The sequence below is a fragment of the Elephas maximus genome, chromosome 3 (genome assembly GCF_024166365.1).
Source record: "Elephas maximus indicus isolate mEleMax1 chromosome 3, mEleMax1 primary haplotype, whole genome shotgun sequence".
In the NCBI taxonomy this organism is placed as follows: Eukaryota; Metazoa; Chordata; class Mammalia; order Proboscidea; family Elephantidae; genus Elephas; species Elephas maximus.
The window spans coordinates 172,765,755-172,782,030 of record NC_064821.1 but is presented as its reverse complement, the minus strand read 5'-3'; the positions used below and the strand labels follow the sequence as shown (position 1 = coordinate 172,782,030).

Below are 16,276 nucleotides of genomic sequence, written 5' to 3'. Positions count from 1 at the left end.
CTGCTCTTTTTTGCTTGTTGTTTGCTTGATATATTTTTTTCCATCCTTTGAGTTTTAGTTTGTTTGTGTCTCTAAGTCTAAGGTGTGTCTCTTACAGGCAGCATATAGATGGATCATGTTTCTTTATCCAGTCCGAGACTCTCTGTCTCTTTATTGGTGCATTTAGTCCATTTACATTCAGTGTAATTATAGATAAGTATGTGTTTAGTGCTGTCATTTTGGTGCCTTTTTGTGTGTGTTGTTGACAATTTCATTCTTCCACTTACTTTTTTGTGCTGAGACGTTTTTCTTTGTAAATTGTATGTTCCTCATTTTCATAGTAGTTGAATTTATGTTTGCTGAGTCATTATGTTTTTCTTGGTTTTTATTTTGAGTTATGGAATTGTTAGACCTCTTTGTGGTTACCTTGATATTTACCCCTGTTTTTCTAAGTAAAAACCTAACTTGTATTGTCCTATACAGCCTTGTTTTCCTCTCCATATGGCAGTTTTATGCCTCCTATAATTAGTCCCTCTTTTTGATTATTGTGATCTTTTACATATTGACTTCAATGATTCCCTGTTTTGAGCATTTTTTTCTTTTTAAAATTAATCTTAATTTGTTTTTGTGATTTCCTTATTTGAGTTGATATCAGGATGTTCTGTTCTGTGACCTTGTGTTGTGTTGGTATCTGATATTATTGATTTTCTGACCAATTTCCTTTAGTATTTCTTGTGGCTTTGGTTTGGTTTTTGCAAATTCTCTCGGCTTGTGTTTATCTGTAAATGTTTTAATTTCACCTTCATATTTGAGAGAGAGTTTTGCTGGATATATGATCCATGGCTGGCAGTTTTTCTCCTTCAGTGCTCTATATATGTCATCCCATTGCCTTCTTGACTGCATGCTTTCTGCTGAGTAGTGTGAACTTATTCTTATTGATTCTCCTTTGTAGGAGACCTTTCTTTTATCCCTGGCTGCTTTTAAAATTTTCTCTTTATCTTTGGTTTTGGCAAGTTTGATGATAATATGTCTTGGCGATTTTCTTTTTTGGATCAGTCCTACATGGGGTTCGATGAGCATCTTGGATAGATATCCTTTCATCTTTCAAGATGTCAGCGAAGTTTTCTGCTAACAGATCTTCAACTATTCTCTCCGTATTTTCTGTTATCCTTCCCTGTTCTGGAACTCCAATCACACACAAGTTATTCTTCTTGAGAGAGTCCCACATGATCCTTAGGGTTTCTTCATTTTTTAAATTCTTTTATCTGATTTTTTTCAACTATATTGGATTTTTTTATATTGGTGTCAATTGCCTTATCCTCCAGCTCCCCCGCTCTGCATTCCAATTGCTCGATTCTGCTCCTCTGACTTCCTATTGAGTTTTCTAATTCTGTAATTTTACTGTTAATCTTTTGGATTTCTGAATGCTGTCTCTCTATGGATTCTTGCAGCTTATTAATTTTTCCACTATGTTCTTGAATAATCTTTTTGATTTCTTCAACTGCTTTATCAGTGTGTTCCTTGGCTTTTTGCCTTATTTCATTTATGAGGTCATCCCTGATGTCTTGAAGCATTCTGTAAATTAGTTTTTTATATTCTGCATCTGGCAATTCCAGGATTGTATCTTCATTTGGGAAAGATTTTGATTCTTTAGTTTGGGGATTTGTATAAGCAATCATGGTCTGCTTCTTTATGTGGTTTGATATCGACTGCTGTCTCTGAGCCATCTATAAGATATTGTAATGATTTATTTTATATTTGCTCACTGAGTCTTATCTTGTTTTGTTTTCTTTCAATATATGTAGATGGGCTACTAGATTGCACTGTCTTGATTGTTGTAGCCCTTGAATCACTTATGTCCTATTACCAGCTGGTTTGGGCTGTTACCAGATATATAAGCCTGAGTCCATTCACTATTCTTGAGTAGAATCTGATTTTGGGTCACCAAGTGTGTGGTGCAGACTGTCACCTATCCACCTGGAGAAGTAGTGGTGATAGTTGTGTGTGCCAGATTCTAGTAGGAGCAGGGGGTCACACCCCAGGGGGGCAGGATGCTGACAGGCTTCCCCCAAGTGCCAGTGAGGTAGGTGTGTCTCTATTCCTAAAGCACTTTGGTGGGTGGGCTCTCCAGCTGTACCTTAGGCACCCAATGCATGTACCTCTACAGATTGGTAGGTGTCACCATCCTCAGACCCCTATGGCAGGAGGCTAGGTGGTCTGGGGGGAGCTTCAGCCCTCAGTTCCCTGTTGTGGGTCAGTGAGGGCTCTGTTTAATAGGTAGAGATATCAGACCTGGGAAACTTGTCTTTCCAGTAATCCGCTAAAACAATTGCAGTCAGATCCCTATCAGAATTGCCTTTGCATTATAATAGCCACCTTGTTTCCTGTAGGGATGAAAGCCCAAGACTCTGGATCTCATATGCTTGGCTGGAGCTAGTTCTGTATTTTTAGCCCAATTTCGGGAAGTCAGGGAAGGATTTTTGGTCCCTGGGTTTTTTGTAGCTGCTTCTCTCAAGCCAGGAGAATGGGCTAGGAAAAGACAGCAACAACAACAACAAAAAAATGCAGAGCACTTCACTGTCTGGCTCAGGAAATTCCAGTGTTAATGAAGCCACCTGGGAAGGGGAGGGGAGGGATCAGATAGATAGGAGAGAGTAGCACCCCAGAATATAGACAAAGCTACTTAACTTGTTTGGTGATGACTGTTTTATCTGAGATTCCTGAGGGATGTGTAGCCTGTGTGCGTTGGCTAGGTCGAGATTGCCCCTGAGGGTCAGGCCCGCGTCCTTTGCTTGTGCTGTCTCAGAAGCCGTGGTCAGTTCCTTCGCTCCCAGTCCAAAGCCCAGCGACAAGGTTCCCTGGCTGGGACGCCGCACTCCAAGCTCCAAAACCAGTCGCTGCCTCCCGTTGACTTCTCCTCTTGTCAGCTGCGTCACTGCGCTGCCTGCATGCACTGGCTGGGCTTCCCCCAAGGTCACTTCTGGGAGCTAGGGCTGCTTCCCGTGTTTGTGCCATCTTAGGATGCCGTGCTCAGCTCCCCTGCGCCCAGTCCAAAGCCTGGCACCAAGGTTTTCTGACTGGGACGCTGGCTCCAGGCTCCAAAAACAGTCATTGCTTCCCCGTGGTTGCTCCTTCTTAGTCTCTGTCACTCAGGTCAACTCTTTAGATCTGTGTTTGATGGTCAGGGTTCATGGATTGTCATATATGTGATCGATTCACTTGTTTTTCCGAGTCTTTGTTGCAAAAGGGATCCGAGGTAGCTTCTACCTAGTCAGCCATCTTGGCCCTGCCCCTGCACTCTTTTTAACATTATCTTTCAAAGTATGAGTCATGGCATGAGCTCTAGGGAGATTGTTTCTCCAAATCTCACTCAGTCAGTAGTCATTGAGTGCCTTCTCAAACTGAACCCGAGGAAATAACAAATAGAGGACAGGGGGCATGCCTGAGGAGGCTGTGTTGAACAATGAAAAGAGCACAAGGTTCAGATGCACCCGAGTTTGAAGTCTGGCTCTGCCACTTACTAGTTGTGATGATGGAAAATATCTCCACAAGTTCTTCGATACTCCCTTCAAAAGATGGAGTCTAATTCCCCTCCCCTTGAGTGCAGGCTGGACTTAGTGACTTGCTTCTAATGAATAGAATAAAGGGATTTTGTGTGTGTGTGTGCTTCAAGTGAAAGTTTACAAATCAAGTCTCTTATACAAAAATTTACATACACCTTGCTATGTACTCCTAGTTGCTCTCCCCCTAATGAGACAGCAAGCACACTCCTTCTCTCCCCCCTACATTCCCTGTGCCCATTCAGCCAGCTCCTGTCCCCCTCTGCCTTCTCATCTCGCCTCCAGACAGGAGCTGCCCACATAGTCTCATGTGTCTACTTGAGCCAAGAATCTCACTCCTCACCAGTATCATTTTCTCTTATAGTCTAGTCCAATCCCTGTTTGAAGAGTTGGCTTCAGGAATGGTTCCAGTCTTGGGCTAACAGAGGGTCTGGGGACCATGACCTCCAGGGTCCCTCCAGTCTCAGTCAGACCATTAAGTCTGGCCTTTTTACGAGAATTTGATGTCTGCATCCCACTGTTCTCCTGCTCCATCAGGGATTCTCTGTTGTGTTCTCTGTCAGGGCAGTCATCGGTGATAGCCAGGCACCATCCAGTTCTGCTGTCAGGCTGATGTAGTCTCTGGTTTATGTGGCCCTTTCTGTCTCCTGGGCTCATATTTACCTGGCGTCTTTGGTGTTTTTTGTTCTCTTTTGCTCCAGGTGGGTTGAGATCAATTGATGCATTTTAGATGGCCAGGAATAAAGCAATTTTGATGGTGTAAAACTTCCAAATCTAGGTCATAAAACACATCGAAGCTTCCATGTTGGTCTTTCTTGTTCTCTGGGATCATTGCTCTGGGGGAGGCTGGCTGCCATGTTGTAAGGATGCTTAAGCAGCCCTATGGAAAGGCTCATATGGCAAGGAACTGAGGCCTCCTGTCAATGGCCACGTGAGTGAGCCACCTTGGAAGCAGATCCTCCAGCCCCCATCAAGCCTTCAGATGACTGCAGTCCTGGCTGGCATTTTGACGGCAACTTCATGAGAGATCTTGAGCCTGAAAACCCAGCGAAGCCGCTGATCCCAAATTCCTGACCTATAGAAACCCTGGAGGCATAGTGGTTAAGTGGTATGGCTGCTAACCAAGACGTCAGCAGTTCAAATCCACCATGTGCTCCTTGGAAGCTCTATGTAACAGCTCTACTCTGTCCTATAGGGTCACTATGAGTCGGAATCGACTCAACGGCAACGGGTTTTTGTTGTCGTTGTTGTTGTTGTAAGCCATTAAGTGTTGGGATAGTTTACAGCAAAAGTAATTAATACGCTAGCTCCGTGACCCTGGCAAGACCCAAAACCAAACCTGTTGTCGTCGAGTTGATTCCGGCTCATAGCAACCCTATAGGACAGAGTAGAACTGCCCTATAGGGTTGCCAAGGAGCGACTGGTGGATTCGAACTGCTGACCTTTTTGGTTAGCAGCCGTGACTCTTAACCACTGTGCCACCAGGGCAAGTCACTTAATTTCTCTGAGCCTCCATTTCCCTATCTATAAAATAAAAATGATAATTCCTATCTCATAGGGGTGTCGTGATAATTAAACAATACGCACTATGTCAGCAGTTCTCAAACTTTTGGTCTCAGAACCCTTTTATACTCTTAAAATTATTGAGGACTCCAAAGAGCTTTGTCAATATAGTTTTTATCTACCATATACCATGTTATGTACAATTTTATATATTTGTGGTGAAAAATCTCTTCCTGCTCCAGAAAAGGGCTGTCATACAACGTTCAGTCAGCTGAAGATGGACGGGGTAGAGAGATGTCTGTGTATAAATTACAAGTCATTTTTGCTTGTGCAGAATAATCCAGATATTTCTAAGACTAAATGACCATCGTGTGGCTTTTTTTTAAGAAATTAAAATTAAAAACTTTTTTTAAATGTTCATATATTATTATGTCATTTAAAAATAACAACAAATCCATTTTATGTTTATGAAATAATATATTTTTATGAAAAATAGCCATATTTTTTAAAACTAAAAAAATTATTGAGAAGAGTGGTCTTGTTTTATGTTTTGGCAAACTATCTGGAAGGTCCGGCTTGATAGAAGCTGGATTCCATAGCTGCTTCTGCATTCCATCTGTTGTAACATGTGCCCTCACTCAGATATGTAGTTGGAAAAGGGAGGACCCCATGGCCCCCCGAAAGGGCCTCAGGGACCCCCGGGAGCCCTCTGACCACACTTTCAAAACCTCTAACCTGTTCTAGGGAAACCCTGGTGGTGTAGCGGTTAAGTGCTATGTCTGCTAACCAAGAGGTCAGCAGTTCGAATCCGCCAGGCACTCCTTGGAAACTCTGTGGGGCAGTTCTACTCTGTCCTGTAGGGTCGCTATGAGTCGGAATAGACTCGACGGCAGTGGGTGGTGGGTTAACCTGTTCTAGAGTCCCTGGATGGTACAAACGGTTAACACTCGCGGCTGCTAACTGAAGGTTGGTTGTTCAAGTCCACCCAGAGGTGCCTTGGAAGAAAGGCCTGGTGATCTACTCCTGAAAAATCTGCCATTGAAAACTCTATGAAGCACAGTTCTACTCTGACACACATGAGGTAGCACAGGTTGGAGTCAACTTGACAGCACCTGGTTTTACTGGACCCTATCATGGCGTAAGTATTCGATAAATGGGTGGCACAATCACTTCAGCTCTCAACTACTACTGAAAGGTTGGTGGTTTGAACCCACCCAGAGGTGCCTCAGAAGAAAGGCCTGGCAATCTGTTTCTGAAAGGTCACAGCTTTGAAGCCCTTTGGAGCAGTTCTACTCTGGACACATGGCGTTGCCATGAGTTGGAATTGACTCAATGGCAACTAGTTTGGTTTTATTTTTATTATTACATGAAAATGTATCATCTACTGAGAGGCCAGCATGGAAGTAAATGTGACATAACAGAAGGAACACTGAGTTGAAGGAAAGGTTCTGTGCAAACTGTGTGAATGTGTAGGCAGGCCTCACTGGCTCTCTTGCCCGTTTTCTCACGTGTAACCTGGGTAGATCAGGCTCCAACAGTGATTGTTCAGCTCAGGAGCTCCCTGAGCAGGCAGGCCTTTTGCCTCACCTCTTCTTCACCAAGGCAGTTCTGCCAGGGGATTTTTTCTGCTTAAACTATCTTTGGAGAAATGATCCTGTGACTAAAAGCTGTTGAGTTCCATGCACTGGGTGCTCTCTCAGTCTGCTCCCAGCTCTAACTTTCTCTACTTCTGTGAAATGTGTGTGGACAACCTGGTACCACTCAGGAATGACTCTCAGGTGGCCAGTAACCTTACCAGGTGCAGAGTTATGGATCATGATGAAAGGGTGATGACAAAGAGAACGGAGGGCACCTGGTGGCTGGGTGCATGGGATCCTAGGATTTCAGTCAGAAATATGTGCTGGCTCTTCACCCAACTTGACCACATCTTATTTGAATTTATTGAATTGTGAATTTTTCATAGTTTGCTTCAAAAATACAATGTGCTACACTCCAGTCCAGGGCAGTGTTGTCTGGAGTGGCAGGCGGCAAGCTGCCTCCCATCACGAGTAGACCACATGGAGAGGGGCCTTGAAGACTGAGCACCCACAGCCCCCAGGCCCTTCTACTTACTGCAGGTTGAACACAGGTGCAATGGTTTTTCTTGAATGATGATTGAAAACCTTCCACAGCTGATCCTTCTGTGGCCTCTTTTCTCCAATTTTTGCTTCCTGGAAAAGGTGCAGAAGATCCCATAAACTTTTAGTACACTTCTAACAACAGAGATAGGAATAGTATTGGTAAAATGAAAATGTTAAGTTTCTTATATCACAGCCTGGAAGGATGTAGATGGGGTGTGTCATTCTCAACACAGAGATCCCCTCTGTTGTTTGTTTCAGAGCTATGCCATAAGAAATGGCGCCCAGCACAATTTGGCCTGATAACATTTACACCAAACATGAAAAATAAACACGTTTTAGAACTTCAAATTCTCATGGAATCCAGATGTTCTGGAGCCACCGAGTCTAGATGAACCCTCAAAACTAAATCTTTAAAACTTAAACCAAAACTATCCCTTAAAGTCATCTTTAAACCAAACAAGAGTTCAGCTCAATTAGAAAAGCATGTCTGCCTTGAGCATTGTATTCTTTCAAAGGGTTATCATTATGAGATCAAATTGGCAATGACAACTCGAAAGGTTAGATGAGAAGCTTATGAGTATTGGGGCAGTGAGTTTGTGTTGATGGTGGTGAAGCAATTCAGAAAAGGATAATGAGAAAGACTATCTGGCCCAACCTGAAGAATGTAACCAATGTTACTGAATTGTACATGTAGAAATTGTTGAATTGATGTGTGTTTTTCTGTGTATATCTTCACCAAAAATATAAATGAATAAATAAATAAATCTGTTTTGTTCCCCAGAGGATAATATGTAATCATGATACATACTTGTACAAAATAGAAATTTGAAGTGTGGAATTATAAACTGGATTTTCCTCATCTATGTTTCTCAAAATCAATTCTTATGATAGGAAGAAGCTGTGCAAAACATCAATCCTGGGTCACATGGCCTTGGCTCTGTAAATACAAGCTGACTGTATCCAAAAAATCCAGGAAAGAGGGTTTCACCTCATGTCTCTGAAACTAAAGGCTATGGGAACCTGTGGGATTAACTGAAGCTGCATATGGCCACCAGGGGGTACCAGAGAGTAGAGACTACTATTGTTTACCAGGAGAATCCTCTAACCCGCAGTTTTGGCCTCCCTCCTTCATAGAAATTCTAATTCGTCCAAAAAATTCGTCCAAAGGAACTCTAATTAATAACAATTCTTAACATAGCTCTTGCTCAGCCCCTGGGATACAGTGATAGTCCCAAGGGAAAGTTGCTCATTCTTAGTGTGGAGGGCTCTGTGCCCAAACTATCCCGGACCAGCCCTGAGTCAGGGACAAGACTGATTCCTCAGGGATTAGCCTGAAGCATTGCTTAGCAAACACACATGCACGTCCAATTGTGCCTGGGCCTGCTGCTGGCAGACGGAGGCCCAGCGCTTGGGGTTTGTGGCGTTGGGGGCTAAGAAGCCAGGCCATTTCCCTCTTGGAAAAACATGCTCTCCTCCTGAGTCATATATTTTCTCACACCTCATTTTCTGTCTCCGCCCTCCTCCTTCAGGGCATTTGAACATCTCCCCAAAGTGGAAACCTTGGATCTCACTCAAGTGAACTCAGACCAACACATGACTTTCTGCTGCTGCTTTTAAACTCTTGTGTGGACTAAAATCTTCTTACTGAACAAAATGACAGGGCAGTTCAACTCCAGGAGGCAGTTTCTTGACAAAACAAAATAGGTAAAGTGCACTCTTAAATCCAAAGTTTTACACCATAAATAACACAAAGGAATAAGAGTTTTACATTTAGCGTGTATATTATTTAACTGCACATATAAAACATATTCAGTACTTGCACAGGCAAGCTTCATAAGCAATGCATCGTATCCAAGATGTATATAATCTTCTTAAAAGATCATACAGCTTGTGAAACATAAAGAGTATATGGCCCTCCCTTTAATTAATGCAGTCCCCAGGTGGTGCAAACAGTTTATGCACTTGGCTGTTAACATAAATTTTGGAGGTTCGAGTCCACCCAGAGGCACCTGGAAGAAAGGCCTTCTGAAAAACCAGCCATTGAAAACCCTATGGAAAAGTTTTTCTCTGCAACACATGGCATTGCCATCAGTCAGAATTGACTCACCAGCAACTTGGTTTTTTTTCCAATTAATCATTAATTCTTCAGGGATGATGTAGTTTAACAAGATTTCAACGTATATCTCCTCATCATTCCCCAGCAGTGGATTCAGTGTTAGATCTGATTTTATACTTGGCTGTGCTTTTCCTTCTATCTTGTCCACCATAAAGGGGTAAATTTAGTCTGGAATATTGGTCCTTGTCTTGGTATTTGAGATTAGGACTTTGGGACAGAAACATTTAGTACCTTGAATGCTTAATCAAAATGTTTTTTAAATGTCAAAATATTTTTATTAAACCTAGTAAAACCTAAAAAAAAAAATCTATTATCTAGATTTTACTTCAATAGATAAAGATAGGCCTGGGATGACCCAGTGAGTTAGCATCTTTAGTGCTCCTTGTATGTAAAGGGGAAACCCTGGTGGTGTAGTGGTTAAGTGCTACGGCTGCTAACCAGAGGGTCAGCAGTTCAAATCCACCAGGCGCTCCTTGGAAACTCTATGGGGCAGTTCTACTCTGTTCTATAGGGTCGCTATGAGTCGGAATCAACTCGACGGCACTGGGTTTGGTTTTGGTTTTTTGGAATGTACAGGAAAGCTCAAAGGTGATGACCGACATCTTGGTGTAAAGTAATGGTCCACCCACGTGACACATGGTGATTTTTAGCACAAACATCCGGCTGTTTCTTTTTTTAGTGGGAGGAAACTCACGGAACACTTAGGACAAGTGACCACTCCTGTGCTGAAACGCTTTCTGACAGGAAACTGCAGTCTTTCAGACCATGTCACCTGCTTCTGTTAGAGTCCATTTAGTGATTACGTACTACACAGCCTCCTCCTTCCTCGACTCTTGACCTTACAAGGTAAATTAGCCAAGCTTTGGGCCAAGTCCACAGCGCCCTGTGAGCTTAGAGGTGGCGCACCTCTAGCTAACTGAAAACAGTTGCTGTTGAGTTGATTCCGACTCACAGCGATTCCACATGTGTCAGAGTAGAACTGTGCTCCATAGGGTTTTCAATGGCTGATTTTTTGGAAATAGATGACCAGGCCTTTCTTTCGAGGTGCCTCTGGGTGGACCTCCCACCTTTCAGTTAGCAGCTGAGCACATTAACCGTTTGCACCACCCAGGGATTTTTAACTGACCAAAGCTCCAAATAAATTCTGAATCCGCATGTGCTAATGGTTGATCCAATGAGTGTTTCCAAAGCACGAAAAATCCTTCTACTGTTCTTTATGCGATACACAACTCTCGTTGCCTCTGGAAGGTTCCTTGCTTAGGAATGGGAAGAAGCAAGCCCTGAGAAGAGGGATTAGGCTTGCTTCCAGCGGGACAGTGAGGGGGCAGAGGTGGGATCCCACAGGGAAGATTTTTGTTCATCATAAGTAGTGATGATGGAAGCTGGTAACAATGGTGTACAATAAACCGTCATCTGGGCGAGGTTAAAACAGCCTACAGGACCACATCCCAAGAGCTGCGGCAGTGATTCTTAACCGAGGGGCCTCATCAGAATCACCTGGGGAGACTTTAAAAAATATTCCTGTCAGGGCTCCACTCCTGGCGATGCTGACTCAGTAGGTGGGGCCGAGGTATGTGAATTATTAAAAATCTCCCTGGGGGTTTTGAAGCTCACCCCAGTTGAGAACCACTGCTAGAGGTATTTGTAAGCTGGGAAAGAGGCTGAGCTATGTGCCCCACCCTGACATGGAGATCCTATAATAACTCGACCAGCAGGTTCTGGCATCCATCCAGTCAGTTGACTCCCACTCTCACTAGAGTTAATATCCCAGGACCGATACCCACCCACCCTGGGAAGTTAGCAGCAAGAAGCTCTCACCGTTCAAGGGCCCGGTGGCAGAAGGCACAGCTTGGACTTGGCGCTGTTGTTTCTGCACGTTCCTGCCCTCCCGTGGTGTCGTTGGGGTCCTCCTGCACCACAAAGCACACACAGACGTGGTGACAGAGGATGTGACTCACCCTCACCGCTGCCAAGCACGGCTCAGTGAGCAGCTCAGACTGGGCTGGACTCGCCCGCTCAATTTCAGAATTCAGGATAGATTCACCAAGCCGCTCCCTTTACAGATGGGGAAACTGAGGCCCAGGGGAACCAAACAAAAAAACCCATTGCCATCGAGTCGATTCCAACTCATACAGGACAGAGTAGAACTGCCCCCATAGAGTTTCCAAGGAGCACCTGATGGATTTGAACTACTGACCTTTTGGTTAGAAGCTGTAGCACTTAACCACTACACCACCAGGGTTTCAGAAGGAAGAAAAAATAACTAACCCTTGGTTCTAAGTTCTCAGTGGGGTCTATGCTTCTAATGACCTGGGGCTTGTAGAAAAGAAGCTTCCACACTGTTTTAACTTCTTTCCTTGTCCAAACTGATTTTTAAATCTGGTTTGCAGATGACAGAATGTTTTTCCTTTTCCTTTTCTTTTTTTTAATTTCCCCTAGTTTCAAATTACTCCAAGCCTCACCGGAGAATAAGTAGATTTAAGAAGATTTCTAAATCTATCCATGTGACCACTAGTTAGTAGACTCTTAAAGATTTTCCAAAACAATATGTTCAACTATGAATTAAAACAAGATTTAGAGACTATCTAGAGGCCTCAATAATTGATTACAAATTCCTTTTTAAAACAAAAATATATTACTGAACCGAAAGTGCTCATGCTATCCAGCATATATTTTTTGTTTTTTTATCCTTTATTTAAGCTGAAGATAAATGTACTCTTTTTTTTTTATCCTTTATTTAAGCTGAAGATAAATGTACTCTTTCTACCGTCATAAACAATGCTGGCATGAGCACCATTGTACAGATAGCTTTTTCCATATTCCAAATTACTTCCTCAGGAAATGTCTGGGTCAAAGGTTGCAAACAGGTTTGCGTGATGATACTTATTGCCAAATTGCTTTCCACAAAGGTCGTGGGGATTACACAGCCACCAACCGTGTGTGCCCCACGATTTGACCACACCTTCCTCAGCATCAGTAATTGTCATTTGACAATGTTTTTGTTCATTTATAAAGGGGGGAGGGGAGACGGTAGCGCTTTGTGTTAATTAGCATTTCCTTCATTATTAAAGGAGGTAAACGTTTTACCACATGCTTACTTATTGGTTGTATTTCCTGCTTGTGACTTTTTAGTTCTTTTGTCCGTTTATTTTTTGGAGGGTTTCAGTGTGTTCTGACTAACAAAAACAACCATTTGTTGATTGCTTATCATGTGCCAGAAACCCTGGTGGCGAACTGGTTAAGTGCTACGGCTGCTAACCAAAAGGTTGGCAGTTCGAATCCACGAGGCGCTCCTTGGAAACTCTGTGGGGTAGTTCTGTCCTGTCCTACAGGGTTGCTATGAGTTGGAATCGACTCAATGGCAGTGGGTTTGGTTTTGGTGCTTCTCATATTAGTGTCCTTTATTCCTTCCCATATCCCACGTTGTCCCCATTTTGATGATGAATCAATGATGAATAACGTGAGGCTCAGAGAATGTAAGCAACTTGCCAAGGTCACACAGAGTAAGTGGCAGAGCCAGGATTTGAAACTTTACCTCTCTGACTCATATACGTATGTTCTTAACCACAATTCTACTGCCCCTTCGAGCATCTGTTGGAGCACTTTGAATAATAAAGAGCTCAGCATTGAACATTACTCTTAATATTTTCCCAGTTGTCTGTCTTTTTGAAACATTAGCTACTTTCGGTTTTGCAAAAATAAGTTAAAGTGTTGATGTTATCAAAGAGAAGGTACAAATGGCCAGAAACATATGAAAATAGGTTGGATTTCACAAACAGTCAAAGAAACACCAATGAAAACAATAAGATAGCAGTTTTCACTTATCACTTTAGCAAAGGTTGAAAAGAAAAAGATAACAATTCCCGGGGTGGGCTCAGGATGGAGACACCCACATTCGCAGAGCCTGCTGTAGGCCTGTGAACTGGTACCACCTTGCTAAAGGCCAGCTTATCATTAGTTTCAACATGTGTATCTTTTGAATCATTAGCTGCACCCCTAAGTTTTTATCTTAAGGAAATAATCAACTATGGCCCAAAGTTTGCATGTAAAACAGTGTTCCTTGAAGCAGTGTTTATAATATCAAAGAACTGGGAAAAAAATAAATGTCCATCAATAAAGGACTGGTTAAATGAATCGGGGCACATCCATATAGTGAAATAGTCACTAAAAATGAAGCTGTAGGTTTATTCTAAGTGACATGGAGAGATGTCTACAAATATAGGGTCAAATGAAAAAGGCAGATAAAAAACAATATAGCATGATTCCATTTTTGCAAAAATGTATATACAGTGTGTGTATATTGTTAGATGCTGTTGAGGTGATTTTTGACTCATAAACCAAAACCAAACCTGTGGCCATTAAGTCAATTCCAACTCAGAGTGACTCTGTAGAACAGAGTAGAACTGCCTCCATAGGGTTTCCAAGGCTGTAATCTTAATGCAAGGAGACTGCTACATCTTTCTCCCTCAGAGCAGCTGGTGGGTTCAAACCACCAACCTTTCAGTTAGTAGCTGAGCGCTTAACCACTGTGCCACCAGGGCTCCTTTATGACAGAGTAAAACTATCCCATAAGGTTTTCTAGGTTGTGATCTTTACAGGAGCCGAGCCACTGGGTGAGTTTGAAGTGCCAACCTTTTGGTGAGCAGCTAAGCGCTTAACCATTGCGCCAGCAGTGATCCTTATATATATGTATGCAGAGACTTAAAAAAGACTGGAAGCATATACTAAAATGTTAATAATTTTTCTCCCAGTGGAATGTTCTTTTTTATACTTTTCTCTACTTTCTGATTTTTTCTTTTTTGCAATAAGCATGTATCACTTTTATAATTTTTTAATAGGTTTTTTCCTCTATTTTTTCTGTGTTTTCTTCATTCACTTCTAATCCCGCAGAGTCACCCCTGCACTTCACATTTAAGACAAACTGGCTTAGAATGTAGGGAGGTGCCAGCCCACCAGAGTTGGGAAACTCGGATCTATCATACCCTGTTGTTTTTCCCTGGGCAAATCTTCCAAGGTTCCAACTCCTTTTCTGCAAAAAATCGTTGTAAACTGTAAAGTTCTGAACCAGCAGAATGTGCTTATTATTATAATATTGTTATTATTTTAGACCCAGGGGGTTTTAATCCCTGTATTTCCAGTTCACTCATGAGATAATCTCTGGATCACAGCTACTCCAAGTGTGGTCCCAGGACCAGCAGCATTGGTATCTCCTGGAAGCTTGTTAGACATGCAGAATCACAGGCCCCACCCAGACCTACTGAATCAGAATCTGCATGTTAACAAGATCTGTAGAGAAGTTCTCCCATATTAAAGCTGAAAAAGCCCTGGTCTAGAACCAGGGAACTGGTTCATTCCAGCTCCAACCCCTGCTGAGAATTTGCATTTCCACCCCAGATACACTGAATCAGAATCTACATCTTAACAAGATCTCCAGGGGTGACTCACAGGGTTAGAAGTGATTCTTACATATAGTAAAGTTTGAGAACCACAGCTCTACTAGGTTCTCAGAACTAGTCCCTATCTAGCAGCATTAGCATTGCCTGGGGACTTGCTAGAAATGCAAATTCTCAGCAGCGATTCGAAGCTGAACTAACCGGATCAAAGCCCTGTCTAGAACACATACCCCAGCCAAGTTTCTCCTGAGCACTGAAAAAGTGGGGTTATTAGTAATACCAGCAGTTATCACCAGCACCGACATCCAGGGTGCCAATTTGTGTCAGGTGATCTTTATCACCCCAATTTCAATGTCACATTCAGCAACACTAGTTATGGTTATGGTGAACAGAGCAGAACCAGGACTGGGCAACTGGACATTACCCGGGAGACAGAAGATGGCCTTATGGACATTTGATCCGGCAGGTCCTGGACAGCCACAGCCCTGTTTGGCCAGTTTAGGTAACTGGTAAAAAGAAATAAAATAAAAAGCAGTTTGAATTTTTGCATCAGTTCTTGAGCTCCCGGGGAGCACCCACACTTTGGGATTATTTGGCCCTTCTTTAACCCGGTGGGAAACCCTGGTGGCATAGTGGTTAAGAGCTATGGGGCAGCTGGAATCCACCAGGCGCTCCTTTGAAACTCCATGGGGCAGTTCTACTCCGTCCTACAGGGTCGCTATGAGTAGGAATCAACTTTTTGTTTGTTTGTTTGTGTTTGTTTTAATCTGGTGAGGAGTCTTGGAGCGGTGGGAACGTGCAACCTGAGGCAGAGCGCAGTGCGGACGTCATGTAACCGCTGGATATTTCTCGTTTTTCCTACTCCTTGCGTCCCCACCCCCCGCCCTCTGCTTCCCCGCTCTTTGGATCTCTGCCCAGGACTTTGTGGAGGCCCCCTGGTTGTCCGGGTGCAGGCGGAGAAGCAGTCCACTGTACTTCAATGCGCAGTCCAAGTTCACTTCTCCTGTGGGGGCCTCCTGGAACTTCTGGAGGGGCTGCGTGGACTGGGCCGCTATCCTACCGCCTTCCTTCCCCGAGGCTGCGCGGAGAGGAGAGATGAGGGGGTGAGGGAGGCAGGACTCACGTTTGTGGGTCCAGCTCGCGGAGCTCCTCAGAGGGGGTCTCCTGCAGTCCTGCGTGGGTTACTCCCATCCCCTCACTTCCACACCTGCTTGGAGGCTCAGAAGGGTGACCAAGGTGCTCCTTGGGAACCAGGGGGAAACCACACAGAAGGACTTGCCGTTAGGGCTACAGTACCACAGGAGATGACTCAAAATCAGTTCAACATCCCCTAACCCATTGCCATAGAGTGGATTCCAACTCACAGCGGCCCTACAGGGCAGAGTAGAACTGCCCCATATGGTTTCCAAGGCTGTAATCTTTATGGAAGCAGACTGCCACATTTTTCCCCCACAAGAGCCCCAGACCACCCCTAATGCACCATGACATCTTGCCAGGAGTGCCTTTTCCTGGACTCCTCACCTAGCTGCCCCCTCCTTGTCCTCTAGGATTCAGTTCAATCTTGTCTCTTCTGAAAGGCCTTCCCTGACCATCTCTCCCTAGTAT

General features: G+C 43.6%; 1 protein-coding gene across 1 annotated transcript in view; it reads right to left on the bottom strand.

Annotated features, from left to right (window-relative positions):
* AKNAD1 (AKNA domain containing 1) overlaps window positions 1-16,276 on the bottom strand; it is a 50,955-nt gene that overhangs the window by 13,030 nt on the left and 21,649 nt on the right. Inside the window, exons 7-10 of the mRNA XM_049880187.1 lie at window positions 15,795-15,923; window positions 15,096-15,177; window positions 11,097-11,188; window positions 7,155-7,252 (exon numbers count right to left, since the gene is read on the bottom strand). Of these exons, the coding sequence (XP_049736144.1) occupies window positions 7,155-7,252; window positions 11,097-11,188; window positions 15,096-15,177; window positions 15,795-15,923 (401 nt within the window). The remainder of the gene's footprint in view (window positions 1-7,154; window positions 7,253-11,096; window positions 11,189-15,095; window positions 15,178-15,794; window positions 15,924-16,276) is intronic.